We start from the raw sequence: 24,138 nt of genomic DNA, 5'->3' as shown, positions 1-24,138 counted from the left end.
GGTCGGGGGACACCCATTGGGCGGATGCCCTGCTGGAGCTGCGGGAGGGGAGATCTATCAGCAGCCCCCCATCGCTGGAGGCCTCCTCCTCCTCATCCGGTGTCCTAGGGGTGGGCTCCTGGGAGGGCCCCTGAGGTGCAGGGCTGGCCTCCAGGGCGGACTCCGTCTCTGGGGCCTGCTGGGGCTCATCGTCCGATGTGTCAAGGGTGGCCGAGGGGGGGGAGGTGTACCGGGGGCCCAGGATGGCCCTGAGCTCCCTGTAAAAGGGACAAGCGGCGGGGGTGGCCCCAGATAGGCTGGCCGTGTTCCGGGCCCAGGCATAACCCTGCCGCAGCTCCTTTACCTTACTCCTGATGTGGTCAGGAGTGGGGGCAGGGTGACCCTGGGCAGCCAGGCCCTCGGCCAGCCGAGTGAACGCATCCGCATTCCACCTCTTGCTCCCGATTACCTGGAGCACCTCCTCCTCGCCCCAGAGCCCCAGCAGGTCCCGGATCTCGGCCTCCGTCCAGGAGGGGCCCCGCTGCCTCTTCCCCCGCTGGCTGGCAGGCTGGGAGCCCTGGGACCCCTTAAGGGGGTGCCATGGGGGCGCTTGGGGGGCTGGCTGGATGCCATGGGGTGCAGGGTGGTGGGTTGGGGCTGCTGAGGACGTGCAGGCTGTGCACGGGGCTGTGCTGCTGCCTGCACGAGCTCTCAGCTTCCTGCACAGGAAATAAGGGGGCGGGGAGCTTTAAGGGGCTGCTTCACATGGCGACCATAGAGCTCAGGGGCTGGAGAGAGTGTCTCTCAACCCCTCAGCTGATGGCTGCCATGGAGGACCCCGCTATTTCGATGTTGCAGGACACAGATCATCTACACATGCCTTACTTCGACGTTGAACATCGAAGTAGGGCGCTATTCCCATCTCCTGATAAGGATAGCGACTTCGATGTCTCGCCGCCTTACGTCGATTTCAACTTCACAATAGCGCTCGGCACATGTAGACGCGGCGGGCGCTATTTTGAAGTTGGCACAGCTACTTCGAAATAGCCGGCTAGTGCAGACGCGGCTTATATGATTTCCAAGAAGCAGTTTACACTTTTGCTATTCAATGCTAACAAAACAAATCAAACCAAACTAAACTACCACACCAAGCAGAAAAAACAACATTCAGGCAATACAGGTTAAACCTCTAGTGCACCACCCCTTGGGACCTAACCAGTACCGAACCAAAGAATTTGCTGAACCATGGGAGGTTGATATTTTCTAGCAGCATTACCAACACTTCCACTGCTTACAGGGCTATGAGAAGACATTTAGGGGTGGATTAGTGCTAAAAAACTAGCACAGAACACTGAGAGCCAGAAATGGTGGCTGTAAACAAAATTTATGGGACTTCAGGAAACTTGGATACTCCCATGATAAGTGGGTATCAGCCTAACTAAAATCATGCTGGACCCTGGATATTGCCAGACCAGAGGATGCCAGACTAGAGAGGTTCAATCTGTATTATTTTACAGAATTCAAAAACACAAGAGACTAACTCTATGTCTACACTATCTTCTTCAATTCAATTTCATAACAATGGGTTTTATAACTTCGAAAATGAGTATCCTCATCTCCCCACAAAGTCGACTTAGTGCTGCCACACTGAACCACCAAACATCAGCCATTGCAGCAGTGCATTGTGGGAACCTATCCCACAGTTCCCTCAGCCCGGAAGTATTCTGGATTTTGTCACTGATGCAGCATGGGAAAAAATGCCCCACAAATGGTTGTGAGTATGTGATACCACCCTGCCACATGGCATTGTCCTCATTCCCTTCTCATGGAAAGCAAACAGCCATTTTTTTCAGAAGGAAAGAAGAAAAGTAGGGAATTGCAGCTGAAAGAAAACCAAACAGGCTGGATTCAGAAGGTGACTGAACCATATAAACTGGCTGCTCAGCTGCCTTTCCCACCATTGAAAGAACACATTTAGGTACCACTTTTGCCTGGTCAGCCAACTAGCATGTCAGGCAGGAGACTGTCATACCCACATGCCAGAATGACTCTGTGCCCTGGAATCAACCAGGTGACTGTGCCATCTCAACTGGTCCTTCAGCTACTTCTGCCTCTTTGAAAGCACAGTATGTATGGAATAATACATTTTGCAGATCATAATGGAAACAATTCAGTCCACTGAAAACAAAAAGTGCTTTCCTGAAATGGAGCCAGATTTCCAAAGCTTGCTTTGGCACAACAGATCATGCTATAGGGTGGGGGGTGGAGCTGAGGGACCAGTTGACATGGTCCTTTCAGGTCCCCTCAGGGGCTTTCTCCAGTTTGGGGGCAGCCCCAAATATCATTGACTGCGGGGGGCTGGCCTCCCATAATCAATGATGGGTGGGAGGTGTCACTGAGAAATCAGTTGAGATGGTCTCTTCAGAAGCTTCAGAGACTCCCCCCCTTCCCCCATCCCCCTGCAACAGCAAACTCCCAAAAATCTTTGCCGCAGGTGGGGGACTTTCTGGTGACAGCCAGCCCCCTAGAATTTTTCTGCCTTTTGAGAATTCATCACACACAAGCAAGGAGCAGCAAAATGGTTTATTAGGTGAGCTTTCGTGGGACAGACCCACTTCTTCAGACCATAGCCAAACCAGAACAGACTGTCTGGCTATGGTCTGAAGAAGTGGGTCTGTCCCACGAAAGCTCACCTAATAAACCATTTTGCTACTCTTTAAAGAGATACTTGACTGCTTTTTGTTTTGATAGTGTATAGACTAGCACGGCTTCCTCTTTGTTACTATTCAACAAGCAAGGAGGTGGTACTGTCTGGTAGCGTGGTCAGCACTGCACTGCAGACACACACTTTTATTGGGTTGGGGGCTAGCCATGTGATGCAGTTGAACAGATGATAGACACCAACTGCGTGGTACCTGTGGGGGAAGGGAAGGCTGACCTTGTAAAAATGTGAAGCACAGAAAAGAAGTTTCTCAGCTTCTCATGCAAGCATGACCCCCCACAGCCTAGCTGCCACATGGTGCAGTGGGCCAGGAACTGGCGCCAACACTGAAAAAAATATCTCAACCTCTTCTGGCTCTATCCTGTGCAGGGAAGAACCCATCACCGCATGCTGGGGCTATATTTTCATGGGTAGATGTGATTGGCCCACTGATAATAAAGAAACAAACTCAAAATGGGACCAGATGCCCACTTCAATTTCCTGGGCTTCCTGGTGCCAAATTCAAACTTGCAGGCTTCCTGTTACCTATTTTCTGTACACCTGGAGAGCAGCAGAGATGAAAGCAGCCAGAGCGAACAATTGTGGGGCATTGTGGGATACATATGGGACACCTCTACAGGCCAATAAAGTTGATTTAAAGAAATTGCATTTCCACACTAGTATTAATTTGACCTTTTAAATTTAAACTTGACGCTACATCGACTCACATGGTGGGTGTAATAATATTGACCTTAGTGCTCCCTAAAATTGACCTAATGGTATTTACACTGAAGACTGTGACATCGTAAAATCAACATAATTGCCTTAAATTGACTTTATTATGTAATGTCGACATAGCCTTTTTTCAAATTTATGGTTCCCATATCACATATATTGCAGTCTTTTTTTATTTTGCATATTGTATGCATATTTACATAGTTGTGTACCCTGTTAGGACATAGTCTGAATGTGGCCAAGTTGCCAGGAAACAGCTACTAACGGGTTCACCTGTCCAAAAAAATTCGACTGCTTAAGTATTCTATATTTTAAAATGTTATTAATAAAAATCATTTAAAAATAAAAATATGTTAGCTGTCACAAGCAAACCTACAATGACAAACTGGTTTTCAGTGGCAATTGAGTATGAGAAGGCCAAGCTAACTTCTGGTTCAAGTTTCCAAAAGGGGAGTTATGTGGTCCTATTTACATTGTGTTGGCCAAAACGATGATACTATCTATAAAGGATAATAAAACAATTTATCTTAACTAGATACCTTCAGGAAAATGATTTAGACCATTTTAAGGTGCACAGTAAAGAAACAGTAAGAGAAAGAGAATTTGTCCGTTGTGGAAAATACCTTGTATCAGCAGTAAAACTTGTAGGCTGTGTCTACACTCGCTCCCACCGCCCCCTTCCAGAAGGGACATGGTAACGAGTGGAGCAAAAGATGCTAATGAAGCGTGGGATTAAAACATCTCACACCTCATTAGCATACCCCCATGAGATCTTGCTTCCGGAAGATCCCTTCTGAAAGCAAAGCTGCCATGTAGACAGGGCTCCTTTGGAAAGACATGGTAGTTCTTCCAAGGGAAACCCCTCTTCCAGAAGACCCTTCTTCCAAAAACTCAAGCATCTGACGAGGCAGGTCTTTGCCCATGAAAGCTTATGCTCTAAAATATGTTAGTCCATAAGGTGCCACTGGATTCTTGGGCTGTGTCTACACATGCCCCCTCCTTTCCTATTTGGTTTTAGGAAGAAGGGGCTTTCAAAGTCAGGGGGTGTATCTCGAAAGGCTCCCATCTACACAGGCAGCGTGTGTTCAGAAAGTGGCACTTCAGAATCATGCGCGGCCATCATTATACTAATGAGGTGCGTCGTATTCATGTCAGCATCTCATTAGCATCTTCCAAACTGCCTCACTAACATGCCCCCTCCTTGACTTTCTGGACAAGTTCTGAGGTGTATCAATTTTTTCAGGGTCTTGAGAAAGGAGTGGAATGTGGGGCGGGGGGGTAACAGAAAAGGAGGAGGGTGATTTTGGTTAACCCTGAATTATTAAGGAGTTAAATATTTCAGCTACATATTTATGCATGAGTGTTTATTATAGTATCTAGGAATGAATACATAGGAGTTGAAATACTAAAAACTGAAGTGCTTTGATAACATTCAAAAATTCTGCAACATTAGTATAGATTTCAACTGATAGGGTAGTAAGTAACTGAGCTGGTATAACCTGAAGGACTATATATTTGAGACTCTGAACCATTCCATCAACATTTCTGTCACCTCTTATTTTGGTGCAAATCAATCCAATGACACTGCACTCATTCAACTAGATGTGCCCTAAGTCCCAAATTTAGCACATCACTTAAGCACATGCTTAAAATTGTGCTTCTTTGGCTCAGGGAATTAGTGCATCAAACGTGAACAACAGATGTGCCTACATTAACCCTAAATGTGGCATTAAAGTGGTTTAAGGTTCATTATTTCTTACAGCTCATTAAGTATAAATCTTCACTAACTGTCTCTAAAGAAAAATTGAATACAATTAGCTTCTCCATAGGCAAGAAAGATTAAACAAAAAACAAAGCAACTAAAAAGACAAATTAAAAAGCAAATAGGAATTGTTTTCAAAACAATTTCATGTTTCCAGATTATTTTATTCTACCCTAATTCATCTCTTTATAGAACTTTCTTCCTTTCTGATTTCTAATCTTTGTTCCTGACTGGCAGTTACTAGATTTAGGACTCCATTGTGTAAAGACGATAAAATTTACCCTAATTTGAACACCATATATTTTTAACATTCAGAATGACAAGCTAATACAGATTATGTTATAATTAGAGCCGAACATATTTCAACACAAAATGTACGTAGGTTGTCTTTGGAGCAGTTTCTGAAATGAGACACTATCTCTATGGTATAGATATAGCACCTTTTAATAATCAATTTAATTCAAAGCAGTCAGGGAAGGGGAGGGTTCATTCGCTTACCAGTATCCAGCTGTTAGCCTTCAATTCCACAGGGCTTTGTGGTTTATTGCTGTACAGACAACATAAGCATTGCATTAGAGTTTTCTGGCTCTCATCTGAGGAAGCAAAAAAAAAGGATACATTTATAAAATACAATAAAAATATAAAACAATGCATATATGCAGCAATCCTCTATCCTGGATAAAACATCAAACCCAAGTCCCAAATATCAATCTTAACTTTAAGAATATCTATTCTACTAGAGTCACATCACAATCTTAATATTATTTGTATGTAGCTCTTTTATGTTCATTTCCTTTAATCAGAATTATAAAAAAATAAAAGCACAGAAGAACACAGTGAACTACACATTCTATTCAAAATATTCAAGCCTATAAAGTATTCAGATCATCTTTAAAATCATGTATAGCACAGTGACTACAGGTAATGTGCAGTAACTATTTAAACTGGTCTTTGTATTTTTCCTTAACGTTATTAGTCATAATAAGCAATTGTTAGACAAGATGTATTACTATTTTATCATTATAACCTTACCTATATTTAAAGACAAACATATGAACTTTATCCCTGAAAATTTCAATTATGAATTTTGAAAAGTCTTCATGATATCGGTGCAAATCTTGGAACCCTGCAGATGGATGCATTGGACACTACATGCTGTGGCAATTTCTGCTGCTCAGTGAATCCAAGATGCAAGGCATACAGGAAGACTCCACACAACACTGAACAACCACACTTTAGGACCACAGGGGCAGATTTATGAATGGATTAAAGGAATGCATGGATGTAGCCAGTATACAGTTCTACTAATCAATAACCCCAGGTATGTGAGGAATACCCACCCATATCTGGTACACCAACATACACTGCAGAAGAGCCCCTGCCCATGTAAACACAGACCAGTAGAAAGTCGGAGCTGAGGAGTGTGATTCTCATGTCTTCTGAGCATAGCCCTGTGCCTGCATAGCCTGCTTACTCAGGCTTGTGGACTCTTTTCCAAAACGTTTTAAATATTGCTGTTTATCAGAGGCTAAGCTTATAGTTCAAATTCCATCCCAGAGAAAAAATTGGCTATACTGTAAACCTACAAAAACTGGGTTTAATAATAAAGGTCTGATACAACATTAGTTTACTAAGTGCTATTATTTTTAATAAAAATATAAAATATATTATTCAAAGGTTTTAGGGACAGTAGGAAAAGAAATTGTAGCATTAAAATGATCCCCTACAATGACTTATGTTGTTCTCAATATACTCGTCATCCAGGATGTAATAAACAGTATCATTTAGAAGTACTTTGCTAGCAAAGCCTGCAGAAAAGAAATAAAAGCTCCATTAAGTAACTTCTGTATTTTCACCAGGTGATCAAAGATGTTAATATTGATTTAAACCAGTATTCTTCAATAAATGTCCAACAAGCCTGTAGGCCATCACTGGCCTCCCACTGACTCACATCTCTGCCAGAAATAGTTATCAAACACACACATATAACTAACTACAGTTTTGTTATGTGCACTGGGATCTTTTAAATATACATTTTATGAGCCTACATAATTTCCTAGTTTGTTTAAGATCAATGTAAAAGGAAACTTGTGTACTAGCCACTAGAAGTTGAAAATATCCTGGTTCTGGTTTGTGCTTTCAGTACACACAATTAGCATTTGGCTGTTAGCACACTTTGGACTTTAACAATTAGTTAATTTTACCATCTTCAAAAACACAATTTCAATTAAAAAATCCTGGTGTGAAATTATTTGGGAGAGAAGTTAAACAAATAATGATTTCTATTTCCAACCAACTCTATTACAGTCCTACGCTTTTGGGAATCAAAGACTTTAAATTAGGGCTGTCAAATGATTTAAACACTTAATTGTGAATATCATTTAAATAATTCAGATGTTTTCTACCTTTTCAAATGGTATTATAGCAATTGCAATATGAAATACAAAGCACAGAACCATCACTTTCATTTTGATTACAGATACTTGCACTGCAAAAAACAAAGAAGTATTTTTCAATTTCCCGATTTAAAAGTTAACTTGCAAATACAGAATTACAACAAACAAAAAACTTGCAAAAATAAAACAAATATAAAACATTAGAGCCCACAAGTCCACTCAGTCCTATTTCTGGTCCCCTTCAGATGAACAGGTTTATTTACGTTTGTAGGAAATAATGTTACCCGCTTCTTGTTCACAATGTCTATGATTTTAACTGGTTCTGCATGATAATGATCCACAGCAGTGCAGACCAACATAGGTTCATTTTCACCATGTGAGTCTGTTCCCACCAACAAAAGTTTTGGTGTTGGTTGTTCAGGTTCTGTAACCTCAGCATTAGTGTGTTGTTCTTTTTAGACTTCTGAAAGCATATTCCATGCCTTGTCCCTCAGATTCTAGAAGGTACTTCAGATTCTTAAACCTTGGTTCAAGAGCTATGGCTATCTTTAGAACTCTCACACTGTGTTTTCTTCTTTGCGTGTGGTCAAATCTGCAGTGAAACTGGTCATAAAATGAACAATGTGCTGTATCATCATCTGAGACTGATATAACAAGAAATATATGGCATTATGTTGGTAAAACACAGAGCAGGAGACATACAATTCTCCTCCAAGGAGTTGAGTCACAAATGTAATTAAAACGTTATTTTTTTTAAATGAACATCATCAGCATGTCATCTGGAATGATGGCTGAAGCACAAAAGGCATATAAATGTTTCACTTATCTTATACGTAAATACCTTGCAAACACCTGTCATGGGAACACCTGCTTTCACTTTCAGTGACATTATAAATAAAAAGCAGGAAGCTTCTGCAACTGTGAACAAACTCATTTCTCTTAATGGTTCGCTGTACAATAGGACTGAGTAGTCTTATAAGTGCTGAAGTTTTACATTGTTTCTGAGTACAGTTATGTAATAACCTATACTTTTAAATTGTACTTTCAGAATAAAGAGATTGCACTAGAGTACTTGTATCAGGTAAATTGAAAAATACTATCTTTTGTTTACAATTTTTATAGTTTAAATATCTGTAATAAAAATAATCTGAAGTGAGCACTGAACTTTGTATTTTGTGTTGTAACTAAAAATGTAGAAAAACACCCAAAATATTTAATATATTTCAGTCAGAATTATATTATTTAGCAGTGCTGTTAAAACTAACTGTGATTAATTTTTGAGATAATCACATGACTTAATGGCAATTAATCAACAGCCCTACTTAAAATATTAAACCACTACTGTTATAATAAATGTGGTTAAAATTATCTGAAAATTGCTACATTACTAATGCAAAATCAAAAATACTTCAGTAATAAGCAGTAAAGATACTTTATACATAAAAACATCACAAACCTCAAGTATCAGAGAGGTAGCCGTGTTAGTCTGTAGCTTCGAGAACAACAAGAATTCTTGTGGAACCGTATAGACTAACAGATATTTTGGAGCATCAGCTTTCATGAGCAAAGACCCATTTCATCAGATGCATGAGTTGGGGGGTGGTTTCAGAGGGGTATTTAAAGAGTGGGGTCCCATTAAGAGGGAGGGCCAGAGCTGACAAGGTCTATTGAGCAAGGTGGAAATGGCCCAGTACCAACAGTACTTATCAAAAGAGGAAAAAACAAGTCAGATCAGACAAGGTGATTTGAGCCTTTGTCAGAGTCTAATGTAGAGATATTAACACCCAGAGCAGAGAAGCTGTATATCTTACAAAAAACAGTCCAATTCAACTGTTTTCAACCCTGCCATACCTTCTTACACACACACACACACACACACACACACACACACACACTTGCAGTATGCCATAAAGACGTTCTCAATAAAAATATTGAATTACATAACTTACACAATCAAAACTTTATTTAGCGAGAGGAAGAAGAAAAAGCAGAAGTGATGGGGCAAAAGATTACATTGTATCAGTACCTGTTGGATCGGGTGCAGAGTCCCCTGGGCCGTTTCTATAAAAAATTTTTTGTAAAGAAGGGGCCTCTTGAAGAAGGACTTCCTTCCGGAAGACCCCCCTAGGGCTGCACTTCTAAACAGCATTTTGGAGTCTGGAAGAATGGTCTTCTGGACTCCAAATCACGTGACCTTATGCTAATGAGGCATGGGGAATTTGCATCCGTGCCTCATTAGCATATTTCGGGCCATGTGTTAGCATGCCACTTTCAAAGAAAGTGGCCTGTGCAGAAACAGCCCTAGAGTAGTGCTGCTATGGTGGTGTATACGTGCCACTGCCAATCCACCATCTGCTTAGTTCCTTCTTGCTGGATCATTCCAGCAGAGTGGAGGGTGTGTGGGAATCAGAATGGACATGAGCAACACATCTCAAAGAACAGCAGTTACAAAAGACAGGCAAGCATTTTTCCTCAAGTGCTTGTTTACATTTATTCCAATAGATGACTTCCAAGCAATGCTCCTGGAAGAAGTATCAGAGTTCAACTGGTTGCTGACTGCAGGACCAGCCTACAGAAGGCAGCATCCACCCTGGCATGTTAAGTGCTACCATACTGGACAGTGAAGATATGCACAAAGGAACATGTTGCTGCCCTGAAGGGCTACGTCTACACGTGCAGCCAACATCGAAATAGTCTATTTCGATGAATAACGTCTACACGTCCTCCAGGGCCAGCAACGTCGATGTTCAACTTCAACGTTGAGCAGCACCACATCGAAATAGGCGCAGCGAGGGAACGTCTACACGTCAAAGTAGCACACATCGAAATAGGGATGCCAGGCACAGCTGCAGACAGGGTCACACGGCGGACTCAACAGCAAGCCGCTCCCTTAAAGGGCCCCTCCCAGACACAGTTGCACTAAACAACACAAGATACACAGAGCTGACAACTGGTTGCAGACCCTGTGCCTGCAGCATAGATCCCCAGCTGCCGCAGAAGCAGCCAGAAGCCCTGGGCTAAGGGCTGCTGCACACAGTGACCATAGAGCCCCGCAGGGGCTGGAGAGAGAGCATCTCTCAACCCCACAGCTGATGGCCGCCATGGAGGACCCAGCAATTTCGACGTTGCGGGACGCGGATCGTCTACACTGTCCCTACTTCGACGTTGAACATCGAAGTAGGGCGCTATTCCTATCTCCTCATGAGGTTAGCGACTTCGACGTCTCGCCGCCTAACGTCGAAGTTGGTGCCGCTACTTCGAAGTAGCGTGCACGTGTAGACGCAGCCAAGATGTCCTCAAGATATGCACAAGGAAGGCACAGATGACACTTGTGCTCTCAAGGAATGCGCTGTCAGCAGCAGAGAAGGCGCATTCGCCAAGTCATAACTTGTCCATATACAAGATGTGATCCCTGTTGAGATGAGCTGTAAGAATATGGGAAGACCCCTCATTTTCTCAGTGATGGAGTTTTATGGAATGGTTTCATTTGTTCAATATAAAATTCCAGTGTGCGTCTGTCATCTAGGGAATGAAGTGCTCACTCTCTGTTGTTCACATGGGGTTTTGGAAAGAACCTGGGGAGGAAATGGTCCCAATTAACGTGAAACTGGGAAACCATTTTTGGGTTGAAAACGGGGTCCAGGCACAGCTGAACCTTGTCTTTATAAAACAGCTTATACGGGGCTCACACATCAGCTCCATTAGCTCAGACACCCTCCCAGCAGACGTGATCACTACCAGCAATGGCATCTTCCCAGAGAGGTAGGAGAGAGGGCAAAAGGCCATGGATTCAAATGGAGGGCCCATGAACTTGGTTAATACCAGGTTAATGTCCCACTGTGGAACTGGATGATTCAGCTACACGTAGGGAGCTTGTCCAGGCCCTACAGGAAGCAGCTGAGCATTGGGTTAGCAAACACTGATCTACTGCCTATCCCCAGGTGACAAAGATAGCTGCCAGATATACTCTTGCCGAGGATATTCCGAGGCCCTGTTTGAGGTATAGTAGGTAATCTAGGACAGTGTGTATGGGTACCTGTTGCAGGGGTGTTTCCTGCTGTGAAGACCAAATCAAAAACCATCTTCATGTTGACAAATATGTGGCTTGGATGGAAGGGTTCCTGCTCTCCACTAGAACCTCCCTCACTGGGCCAGAACACAAGAGTTCGACAGGATTCAACCACGGTGTTTCCATACTAAAATGTGGAGGAACTCCAGGTTTTCAGTCAGAACTTGCCGTGTTCCTGAGTAAGAAGGTTCAGGCAAAGCAGCAGGGACAATGGTGGGGTCACAGAGAGGTTCAACCATGTGGTGAACTAGTGCTGACATGGCTACACTGTCACTATCAATATCAGAGATGTTCTGCCCTTGAAAACCTTGATAAGTACCCTGTGTGTCAACAGAAAGTGTGGGAAGATATACAGCAGGTGGTTTGACCATGATAGGAGAAATGTGCAAAACTCCCAAAAATCGAGGGTCATGTTGTCCAATATGCTCCTTGTTTACCACAAGTGGGGCTGCAGATTGTGGCAAATATGGGGAGCTTCTCTGGGCACTCCACGCATGTGCCCCAGCATGAGGTGGTAGGAGTGGAGGTAGTTTCTCAGGTAACAGAAAGCTCCAGCCCTGGAGGGCTCATGTGGCATGGTGCAGCTTCAGCCCCGGAGGGGCGGGGGGGACACGACACAACTCCAGTAAATAGCCTGGCTGGTGGCGGGTGCGGCACCTGGGAAGTGCTGGCAAGGGAGACTGTGGTGCCTGGGAGAGGGTGCTGACAGTGGGGATTTTGTTTTGGATACTATTGATTTAGGGCTTCTCTGTACAGGGAAGACAAATGGGCACCTGCTTGTATATGTAGAACATCACCGACATATTACCTATGAGTACTGCCAAGCAGGCATCCTGTATATGTTCCCTGAAGGCTTGGCACACCAGCCAAACTACCCTGAGCACTCTCACATTGGTATGTAGAGCTAATTCCACCTGTGACCACAGGCATTGAGTCCTCATCTCTTCAAGCTATGATCCCCACCCTAGCACTGAGGCATCTGTGACCAACGCCATTCTGTAATTTGGGTCCAGGCACAGTAGAGGCTTCTGTGACCCCCACAATAGTGATTAGAGAACAGTCAGAGGAAACGTCACATAGTGTTCAAGAGATTGTGGCTGAGCTTGTGCACTTGTGCTAGCCATGCCTGGAGAAGTGTGAGGTATAAACTGGTGAGCTGGACTATGTATGTGCCCGCTGCCATGTGTCCTAAGAGTTTCATGCAATTTCATGCCATTGTAGTGGAGAATTGTCAGAGTCTCCAAAATGTCTTTCAAAATCTGCAAGCAAGTCTTACATAAGGAGGCTCTGGCCACCTGTGAATCTGTATGAGAGTGGCTCTGTATCCTATTCAGTGTGTAGGTATCAGGGTGGATTTGGGTATGTTGATAATAAGACACAGCTTCAGGCATGTGGCACATGTCAGGGTCACATGCAACTTGGCCTTGATGAGTCAGTCGTCCAGGTATGGAAACACCTACACCCAGTATCTGCATAGGTAAGCTACAACCCCTATGATGCCTTTTGTGAACACAAGAGGGCTGAGGAAAGGCACCCAGAATTGGTCGTGCTTGATACCTATCACATAGTGGAGAAATCTCCCATTTTCTGGAATGATGGATATATGAAAGAATGCATCTTTCATGTCAAGGATGGCATACCTGTCCCCTGTATCCAGGGAATGGATAATGGAAGCCACTGAGATTATTTTGAACCTCTTCTTCCCTATGAAGGAATTGAGACCTCTTAGGCCTAGGATCAGGTGCACACCATTCTTGGCCTTGTGGATAAACTCCCTGCCCCAAAACTCTGAGGAACCTCCTCTGTTGCTCCTAACTCAAGAAGCAAGTGCACCTCCTATAGTAGGAGCTGCTCATGTAAAGGGTACCAGAAGACGGACAAGGAAGTGGGGGTGGGAAGGCATGGAACTGGACAAAGTATCCTGACTTCACCATGCTTAGGACACAGGGATCAGATGAAATCTGGATCCAGGCAGAGTAGAACCAGAACAATCAGTTTACAAAACAGAAAGGATCTAGGTCATGGGTGTCCAACCTTTTGGCTTGCCTGGGCCGCACTGAGTGAAGAGGAATTGTCTTGGGCCGCATATAAAATACATAATATAGTTAATGGATATAAATCACATAATAATGTTAAAAGTTTACGATCTTGTGGGGCCGCATTACTAGCTGTCCAGGGCCGCATGCGGCCTGCGGGCCATGGGTTGGACACGCCTGATCTAGGTAGACTCCATCCTTGGGCACATCTTCAAAAATTGGGTTTTGACCCCTGTTCAAACCCTGATCTGGCCATTCCTGCCTCTTTGTCTGTTGCCATCCTGCCTCACTGGGCCAGAGTAAAACTGAAAGGGAGCTGGGGCATAAATTGTTTCCTCTAGGGAGTATGTGTATGAATCACCAGGGATTTAAGTGTGGATTGACAGTCCCTCAGACTGTGTAAGCAGGAAACTGTGTTTGCTCCAAACAATGCTGTACAGTCAAGGGAAGGTCCTGGACTGCATGCTGGTCCTCCTGTGAGAGAGCCAATACATGCACCATAATGCATGGCTGCAGCACCATGCCAGTGGCCATGGTATACACCACAGAGTCTGCCAAGTCTAACACCACTTGCCAGGGATTAGGACACCCTTGCCATCCTCCAGCAATGCCCCAAACTCCTGCCGAGAGTCCAGAGAGAGCAGTTCCTGAAATTTAAAGTGCAAGGTCCACATTGCTGCACTCTGAGTTGTCTGCCATGTTGGTCTATAGTGGGGAGGTCTGACAGCCAGAATACCAAATATAGGATGGATTTCCACAGTGGCCACCTGTGGTTTCTCAGAAAGTTCCACAAACCATTGCTAACTCCCCAGAAAAGTGTAAAGCTTGTGGGGTCATTCCTTGATGACAGCTTTCCAGAATTACTGGAAATACTGTAGGGTAGGTAATTATTCTTTCTTTGCGCATGTGCTAGTACAGATCCTACTCTAGGTAACTGGCACAATAGCATTCTCTGTGAGCATCAGGAATAACAACTTTCAGCAGTGTCAGCAAACATTCATCATGGCACTGTTCTCCTGAATCTCAAATCCAATGTGGCTACCATACCAAAGGCATAATGTTTTACAGAGGTGTGTAGGTTGCTTTCTTGCAGATCTCAAAGACCGGCACATTTCTGGAGCAGGCAGAAAAGGCTCACCAGCTTCCTGACAGTACGTGGAAACAAGACAAGATGGCTTGACCTTTTCACAAGCTGATAGGGCTACAGTGAGCCAAGGACAGCCTGAATGGCTTAGTCCTGTTGAGGCAGCAAAGCAAGATCCTGGAAACATCCAGATATAAGGCTTCTTTCCTCTCAGCGAAGAGTGATTCTCTGGAGAGAAGAGTGATAGATTAGACTGATTCAGGTGGGATTTTTAAACCAATTTGGGACGATAAACTTAGAAAATGGTCTCAATTCACTCACCCGTCCCTCTGAAAGTACGTGTATGTGATCCTGTCATAAGGGGTTGGAGCTCACTGACTCTGCAAACCAATACTGGGCATAAAAAAAAAAATCTTAATAGTGATGAGCACTGCAAAAATAGTTGGAATGGATGCTCCATGAGTTGTACAAGGACTACAATGAGAACCAACAGAGGAGTCTAGTCTCTAATATGAAAGCAGCTGTAAGTGTACCAGTGTTTGATACTGCAACATAGGTGCCCAATGCTAAATGCCAGCCCTAAAATCTAGAATCTCCACTATTGAGGCATCAATTGAGTTTACCTTGTTTAGGGCTGCACAATAGAAAATCTTTTCCAGATGGAAAAATAAGTCTTCTCGTAGAAGATTTTTCTAGTCTGCAGAAAAGAAACAGGCATGTTGCTCTTTAAAGATTAAAAAAATGATTTATTAGGTGATGAGCTTTCATGGGGAAGACCCACTTTTTCAGATTCCACGAAAAGCCCCACGAAATCTAATAAATTATTTTGTTAGTCTTTAAAGTGCTGCATGATTCCATTTTTTTTGTGAAGACATAGACACCTCTGTGACTATTTACTTTGCAGAAGAATCTCCTAAAACTTTAAGGCTAGTGCTACACTCACCCCTAGTGCCAGCAGCTTGATGCAACTGGGCAGTCTTGAAAATGCCAAATGGATGCTCATTTCCATGTCTGAGATGCTTATGTGCATATTCTTAGCAGAAAACAAGCAGTAAAGACATGGTTCTGCTGGCAAAAACCCCCTCTTTTACCTGCCCCTGGAAAAAATCAGGGATAAGGGGCTGCCAACAAAGGGGGTTTTTACAGGCAGAACCACGCCTTCACTGCTTGTCTTCTGCCATGAATATGCAAATGAGTGGCTCAGAGATTCAATGAGTGGCCATTTTGTATTTTCAAGACTGCTCATTTGCACCAAGCTGACGGCACTGGGGCGAGTGTTGCATTAGCCTAATGGGGGATACTTCTGTGAGTTCTGCTCATCTAGACATTTCCATGACACCAGGTTTAATAACTAGTGGGTCAGGATGCAGTATTTACCCTGGAAATTGAGATGAGATGACCAGAAGCCAAACTGGAAGACAGCTGGGCATCTGTCAGAAATCTGTTATCCAGAATTGCCTCAACCAGTATGAGGCAACATGGATGACTACAGCTTTGTCCTATACAATTTAGATGTCATACTGCAGGGGTGTTGGTGAGAAGAGGGAGTTGGTGAGAAGGTATGTAGAAGTATTTGAGATCACCAAAGCAGAAAAGCCTTTGAACGAAAGACTGGGTTTACTCCATCTATAGAAGCTGCCGCCCTTCGAGTTGTTTGCCAAGACGGTCATGCCACACAGACAGAGTACCAAATACAGGATGGATTTCCACAGCGGCCACTTGTGGCTTCTCAGAAACTCTCTGGAAAGTGTAAGTCCATGCCGATGATAGCATTCCAGAATTCAGTCGCTCTATGACTAAGAGGGGATGAATAAACACCTCGTTTTTTAACATCATATTTTGCTGACTTTTTCTCCATTGAGATCTATAATGTGAGGTTCAATAAAACAGAAAAGAAGGCTATACAAGCTAGTCTGATGGATCTTAGTTCCAAGACTATTCCAACACCTCTCACCTTTCCTTTGGAGATGGTTCAGATGGGTACCTCAGCCTGCCCTACTTGCAGTGGTAACTAATTTCATTGTCAGAGAAAGACCTAAAGGGGTACATCCTTTTTCACAATCATTGAGTCTAGCCAGTACTAGGGTGACATGATGTCCTGGTAAAATCACCCCTCCATCTGGTGTTCTGACCAATGTACAATCAGCATGCCGGTTGTCCCAATATTCAGGCGAGGTGGTGAGTTATTAGGTGAGCTGCAGGTGGGGGAGAAAGGAGAGGAGGCAAAGTCAGCTGCAAGGTGAAGAGGAAGGAGGGGGTCTTGCTGCAGGTGGGAGGAGAGAGGGAGCCTGGTGGGGATGTAAAGAAGTAAGTGGCAGACAAAGGAAGGAGGAGAGACATGGGGGTGGGGGGAGAAAGTGGGTTCCACAACTATTTGCACCAACGTTTAAGATGTTGAGAAACTTTATCTCTGCATCCTGTATTGACACGTAGCTAGTCAATATGGGGATAATTGAAAAGAGAAGTTACTCACCATAGTAACGGTGGTTCTTCGAGATGTGTCCCTGTGGGTGCTCCATGTTAGGTGTCGGGCTCGCCCTGGCGCCGCAGGTCGGATCTTTCCAGCAGTTTCTGCTGGACCGCGCACGCGCCAGCGCGTGCTGCTCCCTTGCGCGCTCCTGGCCACGTGTGCAATCCGGTCCCCGCCAGTTCCTTGACCAACTGCCTCGGATGCTCCTGCAAAACACTAAACAGAGATCCGAAGCGGGGAGGATGGGTGCGTGGTGGAGCACCCACGGGGACACATCTCGAAGAACCACCGTTACTACGGTGAGTAACTTCTCTTTTTGAACGAGTGTCCCCGTGGGTGCTCCACGTTAGGTGACTACCCAGCAGTAACCCAAAATAGGAGGTGGGTAATCGGATTATGTTCAGCTTGTCCCCGAGAGGACCGCTGTCAAGAGACGGGTATCCTCTTGGAATACCCTGTGAAGGGCGTAATGTTTGGCGAAGGTGACATAGGATGACCAGGTCGCCACTCTGCAAATGTCTTTTAGTGCAACGCCCTTGAAAAAGGCTGTTGATGCCGCCACCGCCCTAGTGGAGTGGGCCCTGGGAGGGGCCAGTAAAAGGAGTCTTTTTGAGTTCGTAGCACATTTTTATGCAGGATACGATGTGCTTCGATATTCTCTGTGAAGAGAGACCTTCTTCTTTTGATTTGGGAGCGAGAGAGACTAGGAGTCTATCCGTTTTCCGGAAGGACTTAGTCCTGTCTATATAGAAAGCCAGCGCCCTCCTCATGTCCAGGAGGTGTAGGCGCGCCTCTTTGTTAGAGTTATGAGGCTTTGGATAAAACGAGGGTAAAACAATAGGTTCGTTAATATGAAACTCTGAAGAAACTTTGGGAACAAAGGCTGGATGCAGCCGTAAGATTACCGCCTCCTTGGAAAATACTGTGCAGGGTGGCGTTGCCACAACTGCTGCAAGCTCGCTCACCCTGCGAGCTGACGTGATTGCGAGAAGAAAGGTCGTCTTTATCGTAAGGAGACGGAGGGAAACCGTGGCTAAAGGTTCAAACGGTGGTCCCGTTAGCGCACTAAGCACCAGGTCCAAGCTCCACGAAGGTGGAAGCAGTTTCCGAGGGGGGTATAGGTTTACCAGCCCTTTGAGGAACCTGGTAACCATGGGATGGGCAAACACCGTGTGCCCTTCCTCTTCATGTCTGAAAGCCGAAATAGCGGCAAGGTGGACCTTTAACGAGGATAGGGAGAGTCCTCCTCTCTTGAGGTCCAGTAAATACTCTAATATTACAGGTATAGGCACAGCAAGGGGGGTTAACCGTTTGGTAGAACACCATGCAGTTAAGCGAGTCCATTTCTGCTTGTAGGTCTTCCTGGTGGAAGTCCTCCTGCTGCTTTCTAGGACTTGTTGCACTTCCTCATTACGTGTGCTCTCTAGGGAGCTGAGCCATGGATTAACCATGCCTGTAGTCGTAGGCCTCGGGGGTGTGGATGCACTATGGACCCATGAGCTTGCGTGAGCAGATCAGGCGCCACCGGGAGGGGCATCGGTGGATGGTCCGACATGCGCAGGAGTAAGGGGAACCATTGCTGTCGATCCCACGTTGGGACTATCAGGATCATTCGGGCTCCCTCTCTCCTGGCTTTCTGCAAGACTTTGTGGATAAGCACTGTGGGAGGAAATGCATAAAGCAGGGGGCCCCTCCACGAGATCGCGAATGCGTCCCCCAGGGACCCCCGTCCCAGTCCTGCCCTGGAGCAGTATCGTGGGCACTTCTTGTTGAGTTGAGTGGAAAACAGATCGATCTGGGGAAAACCCCATGCGTGAAAGATCGGTCGTAGCTGATCGGGACGGATCTGCCACTCATGCGTGAGTGCGAAGCGCCTGCTCAGCTGGTCTGCCTTCATATTGTGAGCGCCTGGTAAGCACGAGGCTTTCAAGGTTATATTGTTGGCGATGCACCAGTTCCACAATTGGACTGCTTCCGCACATAAGGCACGGGACCGAGCTCCTCCTTGCCGATTTATATAAAACATGGTGGAGGTATTGTCTGTACTGATCCCGACTACTTTGCCTTGTATATGGTCTCGAAAGTGTCTGCAGGCGTTGAACACTGCTCTGAGCTCCAGTATATCTGTGTGCAGTGACTGTTCCGTGGAGGACCACAGTCCTTGCGTCACCTCTTCGCCCATGTGTGCTCCCCACCCTATGTGGGAGGCGTCTGTAGTGAGGAAAACCGATATTTGTGGTCGGTGAAAGGGCACCCCTGTTAGCATGTTCTTGGGGTTCACCCACCATTGCAGGGATCTGCGCACCTCTGTCGTGGGCGACACCACTCTGTGAACGGTATGTGCTGCCGGTTTGTAGACGCTCGCCAGCCAGTGCTGCATGCTGCGCATGTGTAACCTGGCGTTTTGTACTACAAATGTCGCTGCTGCCATGTGGCCCAGCAGCTCTAAGCACATCAGAACCGGCACTGTAGGGCTGAAGGTGATGACCTGCACAAGGGAACCGATGGCTCGAAAGCATGTCTTTGGTAGATAAACCCTTGCTGTGAGAGAATTTATATGTGCCCCTATGAACTCTATGTTCTGTGTGGGGTCTATCTTTGATTTTGCCAGATTGATGACCAGGCCCAGCGAAGAGAACGTGCCTGCTGTAACGCGTATCATGCGAAGTACCTCCTCCTTCGAGGCCCCTTTCAGTAGGCAGTCATCCAGATATGGGAATATAAACACCCCCTGTCTATGCAGGTAGGCTGACACTACTGCCAAGATCTTGGTGAAGACTCTAGGGGCCGAGGAGAGGCCGAACGGCAGAACCTTGTATTGAAAATGTTCTTTGCCTACCATAAACCGGAGAAAGCGTCTGTGAGCCGGGTGGATAGTTATGTGGAAATACGCGTCCTGTAAGTTGAGGGCTGTGAACCAATCTCCATCATCCAGTGCCGTAAGTATAGAGGCGACTGTAATCATCCGAAAGCGTTGCTTGCGCAGGTACCGGTTGAGGCTCCGAAGATCTAGGATGGGCCTCCAGCCTCCTGTCTTTTTTTCCGTGAGGAAATATCTGGAGTAGAACCCTTTCCCTCGAAGTTGCTCCAGCACTCTTTCCATTGCCCCTATGAGTATGAGATGGTCTACCTCCTGCTTGAGTCTCGCTTCGTGGGAGGCATCCTTTAGGTGGGGCCTGGGTGGAGGTCGTGGCGGTGGGAGCGACTGGAAGGGGATCGCGTACCCTGTGGCTATGATCTCCAGTACCCATTTGTCTGTGGTGATCCTTTGCCACTGGTCATAGAATGGTCGGAGGCGATGGTGGAATAATAGCTTCGGATGACATTGCGCGATGGTAGTGATGGTGCAGCCCTGGATCTGTGTGTCAAACTTGTGTCCTTTGGCCCTGCCCCGAGGACGCACGGCTCTGTTGGGAACGTCGCCTGGGAGTTCTGTATTGCTGGTGCTGTTGATGTCGCCCTTGCTCGTAACCCCTGTGGTACTGGAGACGCTGTGGTTGATACTGGTACCGTCTTTGCCGAGGGTAATACTTTTTCTTCCTGTATGGAGGGGTGTAAATCCCCAAGGTCCTAAGAGTAGCTCTTGAATCTTTACTGGAATGAAGGACCGAGTCGGTTGATTCAGCAAACAGCTTCTGCGTGTCAAAGGGGAGATCGACGATCTTCGCCTGCAAATCCCTTGGGATACCCGATGTTTGGAGCCAGGACGCCCTGCGCATGACCACTGCCATAGCTGTTGAGCATGCTGCCGTGTCCGCTACGTCTAGGGCGATCTGAACTCCCGTCCTCGAGGCTGCGTAGCCTTCCTGCACGATGGCCTTGAGCACCGGCTTCTTGTCCTCTGGAAGTGAGTCCATGAGGGAAGTCAGCCTGGAGTAGTTGTCGAAATTATGGTTCACTAGATGCGCTGCGTAATTCGCCATTCTCAACAGTAGGGTAGAGGAGGAGTAGACCTTTCTGCCGAACAACTCTAGTTTCTTGGCGTCTTTGTCCGTTCCCCCTGTCTTGAACTGAGAAGTTTTCGACCTCTGTTGAGATGATTCCACCACCAGAGAATTTGGTTGCGGGTGGCTGAACAGAAACTCCATGCCCTTCGCCGGGACGAAGTATTTCTTGTCCGCTCTCTTGTTTATAGGCGGAATGGACGCAGGGGTCTGCCATATCGTGGTGGCGGACTCCATGATTGCTTCGTCGAGCGGTATAGGTATTTTGGAGGAGGCCGGAGGTCTCAGGTTTTTAAGGAGCTTATGATGCTTCTCCTGCACCTCTGCTGTTTGGATGCCTTGCGTGAAGGCCACCCTTTTAAACAGCTCTTGGAACTGTTTGAGATCGTCCAGAGGATGGACGTCCCCTGGGGCCGTGGCCTCGTCAGGGGAAGATAGCGAGGAACAGCTAGGGTAAGCCTCTCTGGACCCCTCTGGGTCCTGTTGACAGTGATACATTCGCTTGCTGGAAGCTTGTGAGGGAAAATCTTGGGGTTCCAGAATCACCTCCCATTGAGATGTCTGTGTCTCTGTCCCCGTTCACGATTGCCCTCGGGGATATGGAACCGTCTGGGGGGATCTGTCCCTGGGAGTATGCCTATGGTGTCTATGCCCCACGTGATAGGGGCGACCATGGCAACACGGGCACTGCTCCTGAGATGGGGACCTGGACCACTCACGAGGCGCATACCCCCTGCGCCTGGGGGAGCGAGATCGTCTGGATAATTGAGATACTGGAGAGACTGACTTTTGGTAGTACTCCAAAGGTTCAAAGCCCAAAAAGGGCAAAGGTGGTCTGAGCCATGGTGAGGCTGGCTGTAGGAACGGGGATGGGGGCTCAGGATAGGCTGGGGGTGACCCCTGTCTTCTTGTTGGGGTCCGCAGCATGAGCGGAGGGCTCAGAGCGAGCAGCCCTGCAGCCCTGTCTGGAGAAGGGCTGCGGTGCCGGGTTTTCTGTGCTGCCTTTCCCCTCCCCTGCGGGGCTGGCTCCGCCCCCTTTCGCGTCGGGGATCTCGGCCCCGTTGTCTGCGCCGCGCTCGGCACACTCCGCTGCGGTGCCACGCGGGTGGTCTCCCCCAGTGCCTGCAGGCCGCGTGCCTGCACGCTCTGCACCGCCGGTTCCCTGGGGATCGGCGCCGCTGCCTGCGGTGCCGCCGGTTCCGGCGCTTGCCTGGCCACCACCCTGCCCGCGGTGCAGGGCGGCTGTTTGATTATCGGAGGCTCAGCCTCTGGCACGTGCGTCTCTGCAGCGCCGCCGCTCAGCTGTAACTGCGGCTGGGGGCTATGCGCTCCACCCGTCCCGCTCGCTGTGGCTCCCGGCAGGGATCGGGTTGGTGAAAGCTTCCTCCGTTTTTGCGCTGACGGGGTGAGGGAGGCAGCTTTCCTTTTATGGGGCCCTGCGGGTCCCTCCTGCTGCGGCTGCTCCGGCACGTCTGGCTGGAGGGCCTTGTCGAAGAGCAGCATTTTGAGCCGCATCTCCCTGTCCTTCGTTGCTCTGGCTGTGAGCTTAGCGCAGAAGGAACATTTCTGGGTCATGTGAGATTCCCCAAGGCACCTTATACACTGACTGTGCCCGTCGGAGGCCGGCATCGCTTCGCGACATGACTCACACTTTTTGAATCCTGAAGAGGACATTATGGTGAGTCTTTGAGATGTTAATAGGGTACTTAGCACCTTCTCTATGCCTGTTCCCCTCTCTGACTCAGCCTGCCGCGCCTAATGGCCCTACGTCCCCGGGCCTCCGGTGCTCCGCTTGTTACTAAGACTGGAAGCTTTACTCCTTCCTTTTTTTTTTTTTTTTTTTTTTTGGAAAACAATAACAAGCTAACAATCTAAAAGACTGAAAAAGAAACTCTAAAACACTTTAAGAACGTTAAATACGCTGACTCTGGCCATAGCCTGAGCGGATTCCATCTGCAGCCGATGGCGGTTAAAGAGGAACTGTCGGGGACCGGATCGCGCACGTGGCCGGGAGCGCGCAAGGGAGCGGCGCACGCCGGCGCATGCACGGTCCGGCAGAAACTGCTGGAAAGATCCGACCTGCGGCGCCAGGGCGAGCCCGACACCTAACGTGGAGCACCCACGGGGACACTCGTAGAAGAATCCCCCATTGTTAAGGATACAGTTTAGTCACAGGTATTCTTAGTAAAAGTCAGACAGGTCACCGGCAATAAACAAAAATTCACATTCCACAACTTACACTATAAATTCTCCTAACTAACTATGGAGGCTTGGAAATTGCTGCTGGAGGGGGACGCGCTGGGGGACAACTGCTGGGGAGCATGAGGCCAGTGGCACCAGCTTCTGGGGTTCACAAATCAGTGGCTGCTCTGACCATCCAAGCACTGCTTCCGCGTTGACTAAGCAGTGACTAGGGCTCCTATGGTCAGATACACCAGCCATTGCTCAATCAATCCCAGGCCAGCTGTACTGGCTGCTAGTCATGTGGTCCAGAGCAACAGACATACAGGGCCACCCAAGCAGCAGCCAGTGCACCTGGCTGTGGGGCTGCTGCAGAAGTGGCAGGTACAGCTGGTTGCAGGGTTGTTCTAGCAGCAGCTGGTGTGACTGTCCCCAGTGCAATCTGATTGGAGCCACCTGCTTGAGTAGCCTTTGGATCAGCCACACTGGATGCACAGAAAGTGTGGAAATTCAGGTATTTGTGCCTGTCATGATAGACAATGAACTCTAACCAATGAGTTTTTTATTTTTATAGCAACCTTAATCTCACCGGCATTTCACAATTATTATCAACATCCTGATCAAGTGGTTGATAGTATATCCCTACTGCTATATTTTTATTATTCAATTATTGAATTAATATCCATAGATAATCTATGGTACAGTTTGGTTCATTTAAAATTTTTACTTCACAACTCTTTCTTTTACATATATTGCCACTTTCCCACCAGTACAGCTGCTC

At 46.7% G+C, this 24,138-nt stretch overlaps 1 protein-coding gene across 1 annotated transcript in view; it reads right to left on the bottom strand.

Moving 5' to 3' along the window:
• FANCC (FA complementation group C) overlaps positions 1-24,138 on the bottom strand; it is a 199,089-nt gene that overhangs the window by 168,361 nt on the left and 6,590 nt on the right. Inside the window, exon 3 of the mRNA XM_074995137.1 lies at positions 5,676-5,770. Coding sequence (XP_074851238.1) covers positions 5,676-5,770 — 95 coding nt within the window. The remainder of the gene's footprint in view (positions 1-5,675; positions 5,771-24,138) is intronic.

Source organism: Carettochelys insculpta, chromosome 5 (genome assembly GCF_033958435.1).
Source record: "Carettochelys insculpta isolate YL-2023 chromosome 5, ASM3395843v1, whole genome shotgun sequence".
Taxonomy (NCBI): domain Eukaryota; kingdom Metazoa; phylum Chordata; order Testudines; family Carettochelyidae; genus Carettochelys; species Carettochelys insculpta.
The sequence above is the reverse complement of the archived record's forward strand: the minus strand, read 5'-3'. Positions and strand labels throughout refer to the sequence as shown.